The 22,327-nt window shown below is 45.5% G+C and overlaps 1 protein-coding gene across 10 annotated transcripts in view; it reads right to left on the bottom strand.

Moving 5' to 3' along the window:
- Positions 1-22,327, bottom strand: part of Nav2 (neuron navigator 2) — a 686,981-nt gene that overhangs the window by 59,276 nt on the left and 605,378 nt on the right. For all 10 annotated transcript variants that reach the window (XM_074042824.1, XM_074042825.1, XM_020171284.2 and 7 more), the window contains 6 exons: positions 16,237-16,375; positions 9,029-9,320; positions 7,682-8,384; positions 4,145-4,612; positions 3,419-3,484; positions 2,009-2,053 (listed from right to left, as the gene is read on the bottom strand). In XM_074042824.1, the coding sequence (XP_073898925.1) occupies positions 2,009-2,053; positions 3,419-3,484; positions 4,145-4,612; positions 7,682-8,384; positions 9,029-9,320; positions 16,237-16,375 (1,713 nt within the window). The remainder of the gene's footprint in view (positions 1-2,008; positions 2,054-3,418; positions 3,485-4,144; positions 4,613-7,681; positions 8,385-9,028; positions 9,321-16,236; positions 16,376-22,327) is intronic.

Genomic DNA, 22,327 nt, shown 5'->3' with positions numbered 1-22,327 from the left:
GCTCACAGTAGTTACTGCAACCTGGCATAAGCAAGTCTTCATAAAAGGAGCCCCAAATCACTGGTTTTGCATGACAGGGTCTTTGGCAGTCATGTGGCCCAGCCCCTCATGAAACATATTTGAAAATGATTTATTGAATATCTACAATGCACCAGGCACCTCTATGGGCATTGTATCACTGAAGCCTCAGACCTACTAAGCAATGCAGGTGCAATTATTCCTATTTCACATTTTGGGAAGTAAAGACCCCGCCCTGCATCACAGAGCTGAGATTTCGATTCATGTCTACCTATTTCCAAACTTTATGCTCCTTTCATTATGTCACAGGCAGTATGTGGAATTTCTAGTGCCCAGTGACCACCCTTGGACTTACATGCTATGGAGTGACTGCTGATCATGTGGTCAGGTAACTGAAGGGCTTGCTTTGGCTTTGTTAGAGTGTTGTTATGAGATATGGGTGTGTGGAGGAAGCGAGCTAGACAGAGAGCCACAGTGATAGGAATGTAGAAATACTTTCACTATCGTTGACGGACACGTACCTTTCTAGGGCATGCTTTAAGTCACCACTGACTAGGCAACTAGGGCACATCAACTGCCAGAAATCCCTGTCCCCTATCCTCATTCTGAATTTTTTAAAAACCAATTTCTAAAAGCTAGAGTTAAATAATTTTGATAGGAAAGATCTGCTATGGGAATATACACACCATTTAAGAATGTTAGTTAATTATAAGTCATTTTCCTTTTGGGGTAAAAATGGGGTATCAATGTCAAACTTGTAGTAAGAGTGGCCATCATTTAAGAATCCAGCATGGTTGCTGACAAGCCGCCCTTATAGGCATGATGCAAATTCCTTAAGTACAAAAGGTCTTGCCAACTAGAAGGCTGCAGTGCTGAACTCCTTCTCACAGGATGTCTGCTGGGAGGTTTTTAACACTTAATTATTAGAATTGGCTTTACTCAGAGCTCCTATCAAAAGGAAGCATTCATACCTACCTCACGTAACTGTTCAAAATGCTCTCAGTCTTAAGAGCTGTAGGTTATTAACTACAGACATACATGACAGCAATGAAACATTTCATTCCAAGTTCCATTTTATGCGAAAGCACTTATGCATAGCGCAGGGTGAAGCCGATGCCACAAAGAACAGGTGTTTAGAAAGCAGAAATGACAGTAAGACCATGGGGGAGCACTAGCAAAGTTGAGGTTCCTCTGGTTGGCAAAGTGATGTAGACAACGTGCGCAATGGTGACTTATAGCATCCTGTTTTACCAAGATGAGCACCAAAAACAAGCACAAGCCATGACTTACTACGAATGGAGGGAAGGACACTCTTGGTTGCCTTCTGATTTTTACCAAAAATTGATTGTACCCATGTCTTGGTAGGCATCGAAAACTGACCCATTGTTGATTAAAGTATTGAGGCAAGTTTGAGGTATCTGTCTTTAGCAAGTTTTTATAAGCCAAGAATTCTATTTATTTTTGCAGTGCTGGTGATTGAACCCATGGCCTCGTGCGCATTAGGCAAATGGTCTACCATTGGGCTATATTCCCAGACCTGATAAACTGAAATATTTTTAAATTTGAGGGAATATTCCTCTCCTTGCCTTAGCCTTTGTCCTAGCTAACAAACCAGCATGCTATAAGTCGTGCTCCTCCTGTTGGAAACAGCCATGTGAACAGAATGGCCACAAGGTACTCAGTGATTAAACCCACTGGCCCCCGCCAGAAGCAGTGACTGCTTTTTGGCCTTGCCCGGGTGTTTGTCATGAGATGAATTTATCACATTAAGCCTGAAAAAGCACAGCCCCCCCACTCAAGCAAGTGAGCCACAAATGGAGAGAAGAGGAGACGAAGAGAGGGGCCAGAGGAGCCATCATCCAAAAGTCCTGCTGCAGTGGTCAAAGCATGGACCCCAGTTCAGCCCAACCCCCCACCAGCCATGAGAGAGCCACACAGCCAAGCTCCAAGGCCACAGGAGATGGCATGGGTATAAGGAGGGGACAGATACCTGAGTCCTTTCTTAGGCAAAGTGTTCCTATCAAGGTGCGGGTCACTGTAGGAAAGTTAAAACAAAAACAAGAACTTCAGAGAAGCACAGGAGACACGGAATGGAAGGAAAGAAGGCTGCAGAGGGGCCAAAGGGCCCCTGAGAAAGAGGCCCCCAACACCAGCGACTACTCTTATCAAGCAACACATGCAACACATTTAGGAAGACAAAAATGAACCTAATCCTTGGCCTGAGCTGACCCAGGTACATACTTTACCTCAAGTCACCAGGTGGCCTGAGTTGCTCATCCCCAATTGTTCCTCCTTTTCTACAAGTTCAAAGTCAACTTGGGCTGCTCCATCCAGAAGCAGATCCCACCTCTGTGTCACCACTACCACCACCACCACCACAGCTCCTCTGAGAGAGGGACACTAGTTTCCCTGCACCCCTAACTCCACCCAACTAAATGCCACTGCATTGGCTTCAAGAGGGTGAAGGGACTTGTCAGAGGGTTTCAGGAGGCCAGCAGTCTGCATATTTGGAATTCATGTGTAACAAAGCGGATTCCAGGTCCCTCTCAGTTTCTCCCTACTTCTGCCCAGCAAGGGCGTAGCTGCGAGCTGAGCCCTGGGCGGGAGTCAGGGCATGTTACAACTTGCTGAGCAACAGAGCAAGGCATTTGGATTGCCAAAGCACAGGGTTTAAAGGCTTGGTTTGCAAGTCTGACAAAAACAAAGTTTTTGCTGTTGATGGGGTGAAGACGGTTTCCATTAATTCCTTTTTCTAGCATGAAACAACATCTGCTTGTTATGTTTGGCCAAGCCATCACTCCCCCACAAACTTAAGGTCAGAATCTATCTTTGAGGCCCACCCACAGCTGGGGGCAAACACAAGCTTCTTCGTTTGTAAAGTTTCAACACTCCACGAAGAACTCTAGGACATGGGCACACAGAACACAACACTCTGCAAGACATAATGAGCCAAACTGCAGCAAAGGACTTTGAAAGGGAGAAGAGCCAGCTGTGTAGGGAGGATTGGGGGTGGAGGGGACAGAGGTGAGGGCCAAGCTGCACAGTGGGAGGTAAACCACTTCTGGGCTGGGGTAGGGAAGGGCAGGAAGCTGGGAAGCAGGAACATGCCACAGGAGGTCACGGGAGATGACAGTGAGAGCTTCTGCTGTCCCCAGATCAGGTGGCAAGGTTTAAGGTGGCTTTCCCTGAGCCAGGAACAAAGGGCCATCCAATTCCACCTCTCTCTGGGCTTTAGCAAACAGCAGAGCAGACCCTCACTGGCATGTCTAGCTGTCACAGAAAACACCAGAGGCACAGACACAAGCAGAAGCCTCAAGCCAGCAGCCTTGCACAAAACATCTGGCTTAACAATGGACAGGCAGAGGAACCTACAGGTTCGGTAGGCCTATAATGTCTTTACCTGTCCTGTTTCCTGGGCAGAGTACTTCTGCAGAACTTAGGACTAGCAGCAGGGGAAGAGAGAGGGCTAGAAGTCCAGGCAGGTAGAAAACAAGAGAAGCAACATTAGATTGAAGAAAGAAGTGTCGTTACACAATGATCAGAACATTTTTCTCACTCCCAGTGCTGATCCCAGCTTTCTTCCCCGTGCAAAGAAAAGTAGACACCATCACTACTATGATGCAATCTAGAGCTAGCTCTTTGCACACTTTCAGTCTCATGATTTCCTCTCACGGTGGCCAGCAGCAATTTCGTGTGAGGGTGTTCGCCATGGCACCCAATCTACCCCGCTGCCTAGCAAATATCCAACCATACACTCCTCGGCTGTACAGGATCACCTACTCTCCTTATGCAATTACAAGGAGAGGGGAAAGACATGTCTGATGAATAAACAGAATAAAATAGAAAGATTTCAAAGGCTGAATGCATTTCAAATGGTAGTACAGATCTGACTCCAAGAGACTTCCAGTAGCTATAAGAATAACCACAGAGAAAAGAAGTAACAGGAAGAGGTAACAGCCAACTACATTCCATTCCAAACTGTTGTCCCCATGAAAGAGCAATAATTTAGAACAAGTGAACTGTCTTAGGCAAAGGCTAATTAACATCTGGGCTTCTAACCTAATCTCTGTACTACAGAAAGGGTATCTTCCTGAGAGATAAAGGCAGCCAGGGGCACAGCACCAACCTTTCCGACAGTGTGGTCTTCACACTGTTGGTTCGGACAAAGGGCGTCAGGGAGTCTTCCTTGGAGGAGGTGATCAGGCCAGTGGAGGAATTGTGACTCAGGCCCCCTCCACTCCCGAGGGAGATGTCAATGGACTCACAGCTGGTGTGCAGGCTGCTAACAGACTGGAATCCCAAGCCGTCCCTGCTCACTGCTGACGAGCTGCTGGCAGTGGTGCCCCAGGTAAGACTGTTGGAAGGGCCCGAATGGGCTGAGCTGGGGCTGGAGGCTAGAGGAGACTGGTTGAGGTCCATATTCTTACTGTAGAGAGGACTGCTGCTGCCACTGCTCAGGACGCCACTGCCCGAGGGGGACTCTAAGTTACCTTGCTGGGTCATGGTGGCATGAGGGTTGGAGATGACCACTGAATTTTTCATGTTTTCGGCTGTGGCGATGGGCACTTGCTTGGTAGGCTTTCCACCAAAGAGTCTGTGAAGAGACAAAGGGTTGTGTGGGATGAAACTCAGTGCCAGGGAATGCTGAGCCACTGAAAAAGGCTGGGGCACAGGAGGCAGTAAGATTCCCTGGAGAGGGAGGCAGTCTTTCCTGCTGAAATGGCTAGCTCCACTGGGAAAGCCTGACCATAAAGTGGGCCTGGACACTTGTACATCATAGGTGCCTCCTTCAAGTTCTAGGCTGCAGCTGAGACCCTGGCTCCCTCTGAGCCAAGGGTGATGGAAACAGTTTTCTACAGGCCTATCTACACTGGTTAAAGATCTTGGTTCCTTTTCTTTCTATAAATAGACTAACCAGAAATCGCCCTGGCCCAGGAGGAGAAAAAGGAAAAGTGATTCTAAGTCATCTTCAATCTACAACACCTGGCAGTAGGTTTACAAAAGTTCAGCTCCAAGGGACTTGATTTCTTTGACTTCTAAACACACACAAGGAATCAAGACCATTATTCTAGATCTGGAGGGGGCGTTTGAGAAGTATCTTCACAGATTTATTCTCAATGGAAAGGCCAACCTGAAAAGTATATCTAGAGAGCTTTTTTTTTTTTTTCCAATGACATACAAAGAAAGCTTGCTGGGATCACAAGACATTAGATAGCACACTGGGTACAAACTGTGTCTCTAAAACAGACACAGAAATGCCATTTTTCCTTTGATCATAACCAAAAATGTGCCGTTAATACAGGGAATGTACAACACCTCCTAACCCCCTTTCCACTGGCAGGGAGTTCCCTGGTGGAATGGTGGAACTTCAGAAGTCAGAGGGTGGGCCACTTTCTAGCAAGGCAAAGGCTCTGTTTTACCCACCGTAAGTGGAAGATAGAATAAGCATGTCTGAAAGGTGCTAAGACTACTGCATATTGTGACTGGTAGGTTGCATTTCATCCAGCTACCTGAAGTGATGTTCAGTTTGATCTCTGTCATCTCCGAACAGTCCTATAAATCTCAGTTATTTCAAACACAACCAACTATACAATTAATCAATCAATCCTCTGAAAGCAGAAGAGAAATACTCTTCCCTTGGTGATAACAAGGGAATGAAATATCTTACTGTAGAATCTTGGCTTGGAAGTTTACATACTTCCAGTGACAGGGACCTCACTGCTAAAAGGTAACTTGAAAAGAAAAAATAAATAAAAATGGGCAGGGGGGTGGATAAGGTAACTTGTTCCACTATCAAGCTATTTTAATTGTTAAAAAACCAAAATCTGATCCATCTTTTTTCTGACTTTCATGCACTTGCTCCTTATCCTGCTGTATATAACTATATAGAAGAAGTTTAATCTTCTGTCTGTGAGTGCTTCAAATCCTTGGAAGAGAGTATGGAGAAGCACGGCAAGAGAATTAAGAACACCTTAACAATATAGGAAATGTGAGATTTACCAGGAATGGGCCGAAAGGTACTCGGATGCAGAGTGAAAGGAGCTACATGCATTTTCATGTATTCTATTACTAGCCTGAGGGGCTAGTAAAATGCCTTTGTAGTCACCAAAGGAAATCTATAACACCAAAGAGTGAATATTACATACAATACTTGAAGCGAGAAGCAGAGAAAAATTTCATTTACAAGGCAATCTGTTAAAACAACAAAGAGCAGCCCAATAGGACCTTCCCCCTGAAAAAAATCATCATTACTGAAATTCTAATAATCAAGTCTAGACAAAGAACACTGGACGGCTGGCTCCATTCTTCCTACTATTCATGTGGAATGCTTCTTCTGAAGTCTTTTCAAACATTCCTGTTCATCCTCAAACATGTGCATCTAATTTTTTTTTTCTTCACTCCTTAAGTTTCCTGGGGACCTACTGGTTTTTTGTTTTTTTTGGTGGGATTGGGGTTTGAACTTAAGGCTTCTCACTTACAAAGCAGGCGCTCTACAGCTTGAGCCACACCTCCAGTCCATTTTGCTCTGGTTATTTTGGAGAGGGGTTCTTATGATGTATTTGCCAGGGCTGGCCTCGAACTGAAATCCTCCTGATCTCAGCTTCCCAAGTAGATAGGATTACAGGCGTTAGCCACTGGCATTAGCACCTATTCTTTCAGCAAGAAATGTCCTGGAAAGGCATGATGTGCTCTAACCTACACAGTTGCAGCTTCAGGATGGCCCAGGAGAAAATGAGATAATGTGAGCAGGAAAAACTTAACTGTTAAAAGCCAGTATTTCCATATTGAGGAATGCCACTAAGTGCAGAAATGTGGGGAAATTATGCCTTTTTAAGGTAATAAGTAAACGATTTCTCCTTTTTAGAAGTAGTTCTGGGAGAGAGGGAGGGGGCGGTGGGCAGGGGGAAGAAATGGCCCAAACAATATATGCACGTGTGAATAAATGGGAAAAAAAAAAATAGTTGTTCTGCTTTAAGACAATTAGGAAAAATTTGTAAATATTAGAGACTAAACTGGAGTCATGCATGTAGCATAAAAAAGAATGTGAGGATATTCAGATTAGTGCCCGTCATGAGGAAGCTCAGCCATAGAGCTAATCAAGAAAAGAAAAAAAATAAATAAATCTGCTTCCTTTGAGCTATTTATCCTGGTCTAAGAGTGTATCAAGACTTCATCTTGAAGGGGGTACGGGGGGGGGGGGGGGAAGGGAAGAGGCGGAGGAAGGGGGGAGAAATGACCCAAACATTGTATGCACATATGAATAAAAGTAAAAAAAAAAAAAAGAAAGACTTCATCTTGGATCACAGCTTTCATTAAGTACATGAATTTTTACAAGAATCCTGAGAAAAGTGTATCATTCCCATTTTATAGATGAGGAAACTGAGGCAAAATTAAGAACAGTGACATGGTGGCTAATTAAAATGGACTTAGGATTTGAACAAAGGATGACTAATTCCAGAGGTTTGTGCTTTTCATCTCAACACGAGAAAAATAACCCATCAACTACGAACTTGATGGCAAGAGCTGACTAAGCAGCTTTTACCCTAGAATTGATATGAAGGAACAACAGAGGTTGCTTTAACTAAGGACCAGGAAATTTGTGATTCAGGGTACCATTCCACGAGCTCCAACCCTGCTGCATTCCACGTGTTTGCCTACTTACCTGCGGAGCGTGGGAGAGGCCACATCCGGGTACTTGGCTCCTGGCTGGAGCGTGGCCTGAGCTGAGGTGGACCCAGGTTGGGTGGCTGGGTTCACTTTCACTGAGTTACAGGAAGCGACACTCTCATTGTCTGACGAGATGCCTTTTTCCTTATCTGTCTGGTTGACCAGCCCTGGCAAAGAGCTACCTAGGGCTGTTCTGGAAGGCTCCCTCAGCTTGGGCACTGGCAGGCCCGCTGACTTGCTGCTGATGTTGGAATCTATGCTGCTGGTGCTAGACCTGTTACCAGCCCCATTCCGGCTGTTGGACTTACTGGGCCTTGGCAAACTCCGGTACTGTAAATTAGTCCGGGAGCTGAGAGACAGATACCCATCGTCCTGGTTCTGAGCTCCATCCATGCTTGTCTTCCGGCCTGTTGACCGGCCAGCAAGAGCTGATGACTTTGGGATTTTGCCCAGTGTGGCTGATCTGCTGGTGACAGTGGCCCCACTGGCTGTGATCATGGCCAACCCGGCAGCTGAGCCACTCTGCTTCTTGAACCCAAAGTTGTTGGCATTGGCAGTGGGCATTCTGGAGCTGCTGGGCAGGGGCTTTTTGGACTCATCACCACTGCTGCGGCCCGCATCTGATGGGGAGCGCTTCACCTGGGAGGCTTTGGGTGAAAGCCTTCCCTTCTCAGACACCTTGGCATCATCTGTTTTTCCTAAGAGAGGGAGAAATCAGCAAGGTTAGGCCCCTCCAGCCAGTCTGTTTAAAAAGCTCCCCTCCTCTGAAGAATGTTTACCCTGGGGAGAATGAGGAGAGAGCTTTTGAGAAAGATAATTTAGTCTTCTAATGTCACTGTAAGCCTTTTAGGAGGTGTCGATGATTTTACTCATTTTCGAAGCATTCTAAATTGACCCAGGATAAAGCAAAGACAATCACCAATATGCTGGGGGAAGGGTGCAAAAGAGATCTGCCTTTTACTGACCTTTCGCCCTCTGGCCATGACATTTCCAGGACTAAACTTCTGCCCTGTTTGCCCACATCACTAAATCATGCACAACACAACTCACCATGCTACCCTTGAACAGTTTGAGTAGTCACATTCAATATATAGTTAATCCAACCAGCATGTCTCCATGGGGCTCACATGAACCTTTAAGAAAGCTGGTTGTTAGCAGAGAATAAACCTAAAGAGGTAACCTGCAATGTCAAGTCCTTGCTGGAGCTACTATGGTCACAACTTTTAAACTGATGAAGCGGGGAGAAATGACCCAAAAATTGTATGCACATATGAATAAAACAAATAAATAAATGAGTAAACTGACGACTGCAGATCCAAAATAGCGCTGGCTTCTTACTCACCAGTTCCTGGGGTCTTCAGTGTGCCTGCCGGAGCAGATGGCTTTGTCCTTGGCATTGTGATGCCCACCTGGGCTGTCATGCCTCGCCGCCACGAGCCTGTCTGGGAGATGACAGGATTCTTCTTGCCCGATGTGCTTTTGTCAGACTCATCAGACACGTCAGAAGGATTCCGCCTCCACTTGGATCCGGGCTCCATCTTTATGCCGCTGTCTGACCCTCCATCTGATCTCTTGATGTCATCACCAGACCACAGGGAATTCCTTTCCACCTGTGAGTGTTTCTCGGCATCTGTCTGTGGACAGACTTCCAGAATTAGTGCTCCCCAAATCCCAGGCAAGGGAGCCCCTCACTCCAAAAGCAAAAAAAAATTGCCAATACACTAATCTAGTTAAGGGAAAAATACTAGATAAGTACTTTCAAAAAGTTTGGACTTATTTGGGTTATCTTGTTAGAAAGCCTAATTTTTTGGGGGGAGGGGTCCCAATAATATAAATGGACTCTTAGAAGGAGGTGAGGGAGGAGTAACGGGGGCAGGAGAAAAGGAGAGAAGGATCCCTAGGCAGGACAGCCTAACAGAGCCACCACCTCTGACACTTGGAGACAAGCCTCCAGCCCCAGCACTGGATCTCTAACAAGCATCCAGCCTCTCCTCCGCTTCCCTTTGTTCTGCTGCCTTCCTCGCACTCCACTGGCAGCGCCACAGTGAGCACACTGAATGTGGGAGCTGCAAGCGAGGGTGGCTGCTAGTTCTACTGGAATCAGCGGGGGAGCCCCGGCTGAGAAGAAACAAATCCTCAGCTGGCAGTGGTTCCGCTCCAACCCCAGCTTCATTTAAATGCCACTGCTTTGCTCCCCTTGTGTGGTTTTATTCAGACAGGGATATAATTAGCTGGCTTTCTTTGGAGGAGCCCTGACCTGCTGGCCATAGAACCCAGAAGGGGACAGAGGGATGATGTTAATGATTTGCTGCACTAAAATCCAAGAGGGAGCCAGAATGCCTTGGCCCCCCTGGGTTGAAGAGAGCAGGAAGATTCCCCGGAGGGAAAAGCAGCATCATGAATGGGAAGGGGGGGTCAGACTGGCTACACTGAGTCTGAGTCCCATACTTAACTAACAAGAGTGGCACCCTCAGCAACTTAAAGTGAACCCTTGGCAAGGACCTGGCTTAACATGTGCCATGCAGGAGCAGTACAAAATCTTTCTCTGTTGGATCCAACAACTAAATGGAACAGAAGCTAAATAAGACAAGCAGCCCAAGTTTCTCTCTCTCTCTTTCCATCAACCATTCCTCCCCTTATGAATTCCACCTATTCACTACAGCCACCTTATGGGTGCTGGTACTTCTTCAACACCACAGATAGGCTGTGAAGACGAAGCACTAAAATACACCCCCTGCTTGTGGAAGTCCATCACTTAGCAGTGCAGGGGACAAAGAGTTGAGGGGCCCCATATCCAGGCACAGAGTAGGAGCTCAGCCAAAGTTTGATGAGTAGATGAATGTGATAAATACCTGCCAGCCAGGCTAGAACACACTTTAACAAAATGATTTCATCAGATCCCAGCTGCCATCTGGCCAAGAAGGCTAAGGGGTTAAACAGTATCATCTTCATTTCAGTTTTACAGGTGAGTAAAACTGTCTCAACTTCCTCTGCCCAGGTTCTCTTGCTCCTAAATATTTCTGGTACATTCATTCAACAAGAATGGACTCAATGCCTGCTGCTAAACAGACACCAAGGGGGGACTGAGAATCTTTGGGTAAGACTGATTCCTGCCAATTATGAAGTTTACAATCAGTGAGGGAGGCAGAGATTCAATAAACAAGCACAAGTAAATGTGTAAGCATGAATTATGGAAAAGGTAAGGCATCTGGGAGAAAAGTAGAAACAATGAACTATCTAGACTGTGATGATGGGGGTAGAAAGTGGTGGTCAGTTAGGAACTTTTGGCAGAAGAACCCAAAAGCTTGAGAAGAAACTTCGTGACAGCAGAGCTTAGGAAGAGCAGTATTCCAGGCAGCATGCAAGTGCAAAGGCCCTGAGGCTGTGGAAGCGTTTCCTGGGTGCCACTATGTGCTGGGTAAGCTTATTTGCACTGGGAATACTGCAATGAACAAATTTAAATCCTTAACCTCCTGAAGCTTATATTTAAGTGCATTCTAGCATATTCTAATAAGTTTAAGATGTACTGAAAACATATTTAGGGCTTGAGGGGAGGTGGCTCAAGTGAGAATACCTGCCTAGCAAGCACAAGACCCTGAATTCAAACCCACTACCACCAAAAAGCAAATAAACAACAACAACAAAAAACCCTAATAGGGAAGTATTAACATTCTCAATTATACATGAGAAAACTGAGGCACAGAGTGGAAAAGAAAACTGCCCAAATCACACAGTGAGGAAGCAGACATGTAGGGATTCTAGGTTGTCTAATTGCCAAGCACACGTTTTAACCACACTGCTTTCCTTGATTGTAAGGATCAAGGAAATGAGAATTTCTCCATACCCCATAGTACCTAATAAAAATACCTGCACCTTTCATACTGGCAGGCTGGGGGTCTGTGCCTCAAGACCAGCCCTAGAAATGCTATGGCCCACCAGTGACAGAGCGTGCACAGCCCTGACCCAGAACCATGGCTTGACTCTCTCCCCCTCAGAAGAACGGTCCTCCAACCACCACATCCCACCTTAACTTGGTCTCGGGCAATAGCTTTCCCAGCTTTACTCAACAGCTAGGCATTTGCGCTCGGACATTCACACCCCTTAACAAATCCTTCCTGAGCTATGTGCCAAACCTGTAGTGGCATTTCTTGGGAGTCAAAAATGAGTAAGTCCCAGCTTCTCTGTTCCCAGAGCTTGCAAGAGGCCAACTATACAGGGGTAGAGAGTTCTAGTCTCCTGTCCCCAGGATGCCTGTGCTGGCTGCTCCCCCTCCAAGACACTTCCTTCTGAAGGATTTTCTTACTGCCTCTATTTGGAAATCTCCTTAATCATCCAATAGCTAAGTGGGAAGGTGAGGCATGAGCCAGAAGAACCTCAGAGAAGAGGCCAGTTTACCAAGAGCATATGGTGGACCCAAGGAGAGACCGAAGGAGTGGGAGGCCTAGCATGATGTGGGGGCAGAGCAATCAATGGCTTTGGAGTCTGACAGACTTGAGTTCTGGTACCAGTGGTGCCACTTACTGGAGGAAGTCCCTTCCTTTCTCTGCCATTGTGTACAAAACAGGGTTGCTACTAAACAGGTCTCTCAGAGAGCTGAAGGTAAACCTAACGAGCTAAAGGTGGAGAGATACCACATACAGCAGCTCTTTTCACCACCAAACTCACTCCCCTGTGAAAATCCCCAGTGCTCTGTGTCCATCTTTAGCATCTGTCCCACTGTGTCTTGCATTAGGATGAACAGGAAACTTGTCTCCCTGTTTCTGGGCCACAAGCCACCAGACATCAGGGACATTTCCTCACCTGCAGATCTACATGGTAAACTGGCTGAAGACTTTTTGTTTTATTTTTTAGTGGTAGTAGGGATTGAACTCAGGCCTTAAGATTGCTAGGCAAATGTTGTACTGCTTAAGTCATGCCCCCAGCCCTGTGGCCAAAGTTTGAAATAATTACTGCCAGCAGCAGCAGCAGCATCTGTCACTTGTTTCCTCTTTACCTGCAGGCTACTGTTATTATACATATTTTACAGACCTCAAGTGAAAACACAAGTTTGAAAAGGAATGGTAACTTGCCCAAAATCAGAATTAATAGCTCCTAGCAGGTGGGCAGAAGAGACAGTCCTCTTGCCCCTAGCAAAATTTATCCTCACATTCAGAGGGCCTGTGGAAGACTGGAGGGTCATTCAGGGCCACACAGAACAAAAAATATCTCACCAAATAAATCAGGATTTTAATTCCTTGAGAAGCAAAAATAAACTGACAAAGAAATTATCTTTTTTCCCCTGATTTTTTTTTTTTTTTTTTTTTTAAATCTCACAGGGGCCCAGTGATGTCTCATGCCGATAATCCCAGCTACTTGGGAGGCAAAGCTAGGGGGATGGTGTTTTGAAGCCAGCCCCTGGAGCAAAAATGAAAAAAGAAAAAGAAAAAGTTAGTGAGATCCATCTCAAAGAACAAGCTAGGCATGGTGGCTCAGGCCTGTAATCGCAGCAGAAAGTGTGAGACTGTACTAAAGTAACTAAAAGCAAAAAGGGGTGGGAGACGATGTTCAAGTGGTAGAGCACCTGCATACCAAATGCAAGGCCCTGAGTTCAAACCTCAGTATGCCAAAAAGAAGGAAATCTTTACAAGTACTTCTTCACACCTCAGTACCTGTATCAGTACTTCCCACAAAGCTGAGAGGAAACCTTAAGTGGTCATGGATGACAATGCATATATGAATACATGTGAGCCCAATGTGTGCCTGTTAAAAGTCCTCTGCCACCAGCACATTGTTCCCCAAATAAAATACTGCAAAGTATAAAATGACTTGCTCTGAAATTAGAACTACATTAAGAACACAAACTTTTTTAGACCCTGACATGAATGCGAGAGGGAAGCAGAGAGACAGGAAATCCAGACGAAGAAGGGAGGGAGGAAGAGGGAAAGGGGCGGGGGGAAGAAGAGGGTGGAATTAATTTCTGAGCAACTATCCAGTCTCATGTGCACCCTTCATGATAGGTCTAATTGCTATTATTTTATGGATGAGGAGACAGAGGCTGGGGGGTTGACTGCCTTACCCAAGGGTGTCACAGAGTGAGGAACTCAACCTGAGACCACCTGATTTCAATGTTACCCTCCTCTCTGATGCCACTGTTGGCTACACATCGGACCCACCAGCTCTCCTGGGGCCTCCTGCACAGGGCTCTGCCCACCACACTGAAGAACAGTGAGCACAGAGGCCTGGTGCCAGTAGCTGCTCACATAATGCCTGTGGGACACCCTCAGCACTGCTCAGTGTCCCTGAAAAAATGGAGTCCCCCACAGACAAAGGAAACCTCCATTCCCAACAACAGCTTCTCTGTTATTCACCTCCTCCTGCTCTTTCCATCACTACACGAGGCTGCTCATCAGGTTTTCCCGAAAATAACTTCCCTATTTCTCAGATGTGAAACCCAGGGAGGCAGCCTGTCCTCAACTGGCTTTCCCCATGGATAGATGGAGTCACTTTTTGCTTCTCTGTGTCCAGCCTGGTGGACTGTGTGCTGCCCACTGGCCCAGGGTAAACCAGCATGTGACAGGAACCTGAAAGAGTGCAGCACAGAAGGAGTGGCTCTGAGGAAGGGTGCAGTGCACACTGCCCTGCTGCAGGATGCCACTCAGAGAGGAGTAATGGCCCTTAGCATTCCTCACAGTGGTGTGAGGGGAGGGGAGGGGAGGAAACGGGAGGGGGCAGGAGGCTGCGAATTATGCTGATTCAAAATATTTTGAGATGCTCCCTGGACAGGAACAAAGGCAATGTCACTAAAAATCCACTTAAAGACATCATGGCAATAAAAATCTCAGTCACTGCTGGTAAAAGTCTGAATTTCTGCAACCCCAAGTCCTATACCTCTGCAGTTTTTATTTTAATATTTTAAACTCAGGTAGATTTATAGGGAAAAACTAGCCAATGAATACTAAACATCCTATATCCTTTAAAATAACTTCTGATGGTCACCGGTTAAACAGTAATCACTCTGAGGCAATGTGGCTTAGAGTTTGTTTTTTAAATAAACTTGTATATTTAGGTATAATATTGTTATAGTGATACTACAGCTTGAATGTTTTATGAAATAAGATACCTGCATGGCTGCCACTCAGATCAGGATACAGAGCACTTACCCCCCAAAACTTTGTGCTCCCTCATCGTCATTGGGTAGTATCGCTTTTAAAAAAATACAACCACCACTCCCCCTCTCCTCCCTTGAAAATTGCAAATTCTGGCTAAGGTGAGGATGCAAGACGTAACAAGCAATCCCACAGGCAAAAACACCTAATACACTTCATCAGGCAGTCAGCATCTCCAGTGCCCCCACCCCCATAGTACTGATACAGCCTTTCTCTAGACTATCCTCAAAGAAGAGACAACTTTGAAACAAGATTTCTAAACAGTCCCTATCTGAACAATAGTAAAAAGTAGCAGAGAAAGGAAGAGAATGTGGGATGGAGTGAGCGAACAGAGGGGCTGTGTATGTTCTGCTGTGCCCCAGGTTGCTTAGGGAGCCTGTCCCAGTCAGACTTTAGTTCACCCAAGACAGCAGAGTTCACCAGAGGAAGGGACAAATCATGGAAAAGGTTCACCATGCCAGCACCACCACGGTTGATCAGTCCTCATGTTGGTTGGCCCTGACCTGGGGACGAGCTGTAAGGATAGCACTTTTCCAGCAGTAAAATGGTCTTCTGGAACCTTATTCACTGTCCACCACTCAGGAATGGGCCCACATGAAAACAGTGTTGTATTTGGAACATAAAATCTGAGAGTTTAAAGTAGGGGTTGAAAACTCAAGTGCTTCAGGGTTAGACAAGTGTTTTGAAGTTGTGCAGCTGGTTGGCGGCTGCTGTGACACACAGGAGCATAAGGGATGTGCCTAAAGGACACTTCGACATCTGCTGACCGTTCCCACATAGAGCAATAGTGTCTCACTTTTAAAGAGAAACCAGAAACACATTTTCAGGTGAAGTAATGCAATTGACATGGGGTCCTGCTTAAAAGAAGAGCAATACTATAGGCCAAACAAAACGCATCATCTGCGGGATCTTGATACACGGATGGATGGTGCACAGATGGATAGTTCCCAACCTTAGGCCTGGATGGTGTGTGGTTCCCAATCTCTATTTGCACCCCTTCACTCTCGAGAGATCGGACATTCGCCCAAGGACAGCAGAGGCTCGCTGTGGCAAAGAGGAGACTCGATCTAGGCTCATATCTGCCAATTGAGCCCAACATCATTCCGTTTGTTTTTATAAACAGATTGTAAAACTGAGGCCCAGGGAGGAACGGTGCCTCCCAAGTCCACAACGATGAGACTGGTGAGACCTCCTTATCCCTATTTCCCCTGCCTCACTGCCTGGCCCCCTTTCTTTACAGGTAGACGCCAGAGTTGAGGAAATGCGAGCTCAGGGAGCTGAAGGGTGAATCTCACCTCACCAACCTGAGGATTCTGCTTACCCCAACTGGCCTCTCGGCCCATAAGCCCAAGACTCTGGGCTGCAGGGCCACTGGAGGAGCCTGGAAGGGCCCTGTGTTCCTTACCTGCACATCCAGGTTTTTTCGGGAAGAGGCAGGTGTGTTGGCATAGGAGCTGATGGAGGAGCTGGTGTTGATGTCATCCGTACTGAGGTTGTCTATGGTGTCACTGATGCCACTGCTGACGGAGCTGCTATCATCCCAGCTGCCAAGACAAACACATCCTGAGCACCAAAACCTCACGTCCCTCAGCTCAGGCTGACAATGCAGACAAATGCATACTGTCCCGGAAAAGGCCCAGTCTGTGTCATAATGTCTCAGACAAAGCTCTTTTGCCTCGGATGTGACTCATTTCCAAGGGCATTTTCCATTCTTGTTCTTTTAAGTTGGCACCTAGGTGAAGGCTGATATGTACCTTCCCAAAAAAGTGGGTGCTTCCAGGAGCAAAGGAGGCTACAGACACTATCCATGCCCTGCCCCATCGTGCCCTTCACCTTGGGAACTTTATTAAAGGCATTGCTCCTCCCCAGGCCTAGTGGCAGCGCAGGAGCAGTGAGTTTAGGAACTAGAGCTGCAAGCACACAGGGTAAGATCCAACATGGGCCCCTCCCCTGGGGTCAGAGGGGCAGAAGAGCTGTTGTGTGAATTCTCTGGACTCCACCCCAGAACAAAGTGCCAAGGGAAGGAAAGTACAAGTCAGCAGAAACCTGCCTGTTCTATTAATAGTTCTAACTTGAATAATATCCCAGAATACATCTAGAGTTCTTCATTTTCCAAGCCTCAAGTTGATTAAGGTCCTCCCCTAGCTGCTCAAGCCAAATCTATTAGCAATGATCCCTAATTCTTTTTTCCTTCTGATTGTCTCCCCATCTCCCAATACCACCACCACATTTAGTCCCACCACCTCTCTTCACAAAATGTATCCAAATGTGTGTAGCTCTCTGTACCTCCTTGTCACCCTGCCATTCAAGGTGACTGCAAACAGGCCAGCTGGTCTCTGTTCTGCTTCTGGTCTGAACAATCTATTCTCCCCATGGCAGCCTGAATGACCTTTGTTAATGTAATCAGAGCCACTGTTAATACCTCAAGTTGCCTCCAAACTCCTAAAATGGCCCTCAGGCCCTCTGATCTGGTCTCAGATCAGTCCTGTCTCAGCCCTCTGTATCTGAGCACTGGCTCTGATCACAAAGGCCTTTGTCCCCTTCTAAGGGGAGACTGTTTTCATTTTCAAGGCTTTGGCTTGGTTGTCACTGCCTCCTTAGTTTTTTTTTTTGTTTGTTTGTTTTTGTGGTGGTACTGGGATAAGCTTCACACTTGCTAGGCAGGCGCTCTACCAGTTGAGCCATTCCACCAGCCCTTTTTTGTGTTGGGTATTTTTTAAGATAGGGTCTTGTGAACTATTTGCCTGGCTGGCTTCGAACCGTGATCTTCTTGATCTCTGCCTCCTAAGTAGCTAGGATTTTACATAGCTGGTGGAATGAACCACCAGAGTGCTATCTTTCAGTTCTTACCTGAAGTGTCATCTCCTTACAAAGGCCACCCCCTATTTCCCAACCACCCCATTGCACTCTATCACCCCACTCTATTGTATTTTATCATTTGGGGGGCGGCAGGTATACAGCAGGTGCTCACTAAAAATCTGCTGAATGAAACTCATGGGAGAAGTTGAGGATGCTATTGAGTAAGCTTCCTACACCAATGTGACACTGTTCTAGTTGATCTAGTGACAACAGGTAAGTTTTATTGTTTTTCTATTATACAAGTGGAGAAACAAGTGGCTTAGAAAGATGAGACACCGTGTACAAGGTCAGACAGCTAGAAAGAGGTGGAACAGATCAGGACTCAGCCAACTGACTCCAGAGCCACACTGCATACACCAGACAGCTTTCTACTCTGTCAATCCTTCATCCAACCAGACATGACATGGCTCACTTCCCCAGGAGGAAGCCAAAGCTGGTGAGGCCAGGGACATGGTTCAGGGCCACACAGGTAGAAATAACAGGTCCGATGCCAAAGCAGTGACTTAACCATATTATTCTTCCACTTGGCCTTCCAGAATGAGTCTTACTGGCAGCTTCGCAAAGGGGCAGCAGGAAGTCTGGGAAATGCTGGGTGGCTGAGATTTCAAAGTCAGGAGCACCTTCTACATACAAACACTCCCCCCAAAAGAAGCTCTAACTCATTCCATCAGTTTGTGAGGCACCTGCTTCTACATCCTGAGTTCTGCCCATCAGGGAGGAAGTAAAGGCTTACTGAAAACCTGCTTTCATCCCCATTTACTTCAACATTCCATTTGGCTTCTAAGCCAACCTGGGTCCCACAAAAGTAGGGGAAACATGTGAGTGTGATTTCCAATAGGGATGATGGAACATGAAGTGAGGGCTCCAAAGGGGAATTATTGTGGATGAATTTACAGGGGTCCAAAGGGTCATATGCCCCATGAACTTAGCAAACTTCACTCATGTCATTCTACTGCATCTGTCTAGCCTTCCCCCTCACATTTCAGATTCTCCTTGTTAAAGCCTTCTTCAAATACTCCAGCCCACCCAAGTCCTCCCCTACTTTGAGCAACTGTCTAGCTCCACACGTCTGCCTCTGCTTTTAATCACTCTGACAAGTTTTTGGATTATTCTTTGTATAAAAGTTCATTCTACCTTGCAAACATATGTAGCAGCCCACTTACTGGTGACAACTGAGTGTTTACCACAAATCAGGCATCATGCCAGGAGCTTTCAATATACTATTAAATCTTTCTCCAATCCTCTTATCATATCTGCAAGTTGGGTGTTTTCCAGCCTGTTTTACAAATGAAGAAATCAAGGCTGAAGAACAATGTCATTCGGTCCATGTTGGAATTGGTTTGAAGAGGCAAAAATTGTCTAATTTCAGAACATGTGCTCACTCTAGTCTTTATCCTTCTGCCTTTCACAGCAACAATGGTCATTCACTGAGCACATGCCACTGGGCAACTTTTTGGCACTTGCACATTCTCTCACCAATCCTCACATTCACTCCTATAAGTGGCCATTGTCCCATTTCCTCTGTGATGAGCAAACTGAGGCTGAGAAGTGTCAGGACAAGGCTGTAGAAAGGTAAGCTTATTTTGTGGGTCCTGTCCCCTCTAACTCCAGAGGCACAGCATGAATTCCTGACTGAATTCACATGTGGAGAGGAGATAGGACAAGTTCCTGAGGCAAACTCACCCCCGGGTCCCTTGCCACTTAATTCTTTGTCAGGTCACAACTTCTGTGCCTCGGTTTTACCAAGGCTGGCAACCATATGAAGATCTGTTGGGAGAAGCACGCATCACAAATGGAAAAGGACTCAAATTTCCTCTCATGATTGAAAGAAAATCCCATGGATCTTTTATTGCATCTGCTCTTTTGGGTTAGGAATTTAGTGTATCTAAAATTTCTTATAATCTGACAAAGAAGAAAGGGGATAGGAGCAATGTGGCTGGTAGGGAGGAAGGCGGGAAGTTAGTAACAGATGCCTATGAATCCAAGCCCCAGATTTTGTGCTTTGAAATTGTACCCGCTCTTCCCCATGGCCTTTCCACACCATGACATTATTCTATTCCAGAAGGTCATGTGGCACTTGACACACACAGGTCCCTCCCCCATAGGTACACGGAGTGTTAGGAGGCTTACCCTGGATATACAGGAAGTCCTTGTAACTGAGCCAGCCAGAAGGAGGGAAAGACAGTGACACAGGGAACCCCATGTCGAGCAAGAGTGACCTTTATATTGCCCAAAGCTGTCTATGTGCCAGAAAGCAAAGCTGTGCCTGCATATGAAAATCAGCCACATTTCCCTCACCTCTGGATCTCTAGACACTGGCCAGTCTATCTATCTGGATAGCAAAATCACTTAGTTCCCAATTGTCCTTTGCCCAAAATTCAGGGTACAAATGGTCAGGAGCTACCAAGATTAAGTCAGTGAGTTCCATGATGCAGTCTAAGAAAATCTAGTTCTTTGAGCTGCTCTGTAAAAATAATATTGTCCTAACAAAGAAACATGGGGGCTGCTGCCCCTCTATCCCTCTCAGAGATTCACACTGTGTATGAGCGTCAGAACATCTATGATGTCCACTACTGAGCTCTGTACCTTTGCCTAAGGTAACACTCCCTGTATTTACAGAAACACAGTGGAGATGCTAAGAAGAACGAAAAATACAAGCATGCACATGAAGCCCAGAACTGCCAGTGGCAACCTGATTCCCACCGCCTGGAAGGATGGTAGCACAGAGCCAGGAAGAAAGGTGGGAGGAATGGAAGTATCCCTTTGACATCTCTGCAGCTCCTGCATCTAGCCATACCCAAAACCAAAACCACCTTGGGAGAATGTGAGAAGTGATAAAGTCTCTTCTTTTGTTCAAAATTAGTTTGTGTAGGTTTTTGTTATTTGATACATGCCTGCTTGCTAACAAGGATCACAACTGTCATGGCTGAGAGTCAGACATGAAAAATATGGAAAGCATGCAGAATTCAACTTAAACCTGAAGGACAGTAGTTGAATCAGTCAAGTGGCAAAAGAAATTAGGTACAACCTGGGATGAGGTACAAGAGTCCATATACCCAAATCGAGTGATCGATGCTGAAAGAAGTTACAAATAGTGACTAATGTTAAAATTTCAAAGAAAACCAGAGTCTGTGTTTACTGTGTGGTGATGGAACAGAAAACCAGTGAAGAGGCCTTGGGGATCCAATGACACAGCAGAAAGAACCAGTGCATTCTACCATGGCTCAGAAACAAACATTCTGGAATATGATTTGAACATTCCTGGGTCCTGGCCCTAAATCTGACTGAGAAAAAACCATGTCATAGTCCTAAATCCACCTCAGGACCACCTACTACCTGTAGTTGGGAGTGTGTGATTTTAAAGCTTGGGAAAGGTTTAAAAAGATAAACGATAATAAAATGAATGAACATAGGAATATGTTAAGGTTATGATTATAGCTGTGTGATCATTGGATTAATTTCTGCATTTACAACGTGGCATATTAGAGGATATTATAAATATCATTTTTTTAAAAAAGAGTGTTGAGATTTTTAAGATGAAAGATTCAAATATTGGATTAAGATTGCAAAAAGAATGAGTATGACTGCAATCTCAGTACTCAAGAGGCTGAGGCAGGAAGATCACAAATGAGTTCAAAGCCAGCCAGGACTACATAGCAAGTTTCAAGCCAGTCTGAGCAACATGGTGAAACCCTGTCCCCAAAACCAAAGACAAACAAACAAAAAGATTAGAAATAAAAGCCAGGTGCCAATGACTCATGCCTATAATCCCAGCTACTCAGGAGGCAGAGATCAGGAGGACTGCAGTTCAAAATCAGCCTCAGGCAAAATAGTTTGGAGACACACCTATTGGGTGTGTGTTGGGGGGCGGGGCACCAAAAAAAAAAAAATAGCTGGTGGAGTGGCTCAAGTTGTAAGAGTGCCTCCCCTGCAAGCATGAGACCCTGAGTTCAAACCACAGTGCTGCCAAAAAACAAAAAGACCAGAAAAAACAGAATTGAAATATTTAAGATAATTTATAACTTTGATTCATAAGAGCTAAGTGCTCAGAAAGATTTTACTTACTCAGCTGATAAGTCTGCCCTGCCAGAAATTTAAAGAGCTTAGAGGAACCAGGTAATGTTAAATTTATGAATGTAGCCTAAAACGGTTAAGGAAATTTTAATTATCCAAGTTGGCAAATAGTACTAATTGTTTAGGTAAACTTGATCGATCTGCTGAGCCTAAATTAACAAGGTACTAATCAACAGCATGTGAAAATGACCTTAATTTATACAAAAAGACTTGATTTATAGATAAGATTTGTAAGAAAATCCAGGTTTAAACATTAAAACTCCAGCATACTGGCTATTCAAACTGAATTTACTCTAAGAAGTTACTTTGGGGCACAAAGGTACTCTTCTAATATTAACATTTTTATTAAAGCGGATTTTGGTTTTTTGAATGAATGATTTTTACATGAACAGTTATTCATGTAAATAAATGAACTCCAGACAGCACCTCCCCTCACCAGTTTTTCCTTCTCTCTACACTGCAAGGCTTTCAAAGCTGAGCCAAAATTGCTTGGGAAAGGGAAGTGGAGACGGTCCCCTGAAATAAACAGAACCACCTTGTAGCAACCTCCTAGAAGCTAAAAC

This window comes from Castor canadensis, chromosome 1 (assembly GCF_047511655.1).
Source record: "Castor canadensis chromosome 1, mCasCan1.hap1v2, whole genome shotgun sequence".
In the NCBI taxonomy this organism is placed as follows: Eukaryota; Metazoa; Chordata; class Mammalia; order Rodentia; family Castoridae; genus Castor; species Castor canadensis.
Note: the sequence above shows the minus strand (reverse complement) of the source record. Positions and strands in the feature narration are given on the sequence as shown.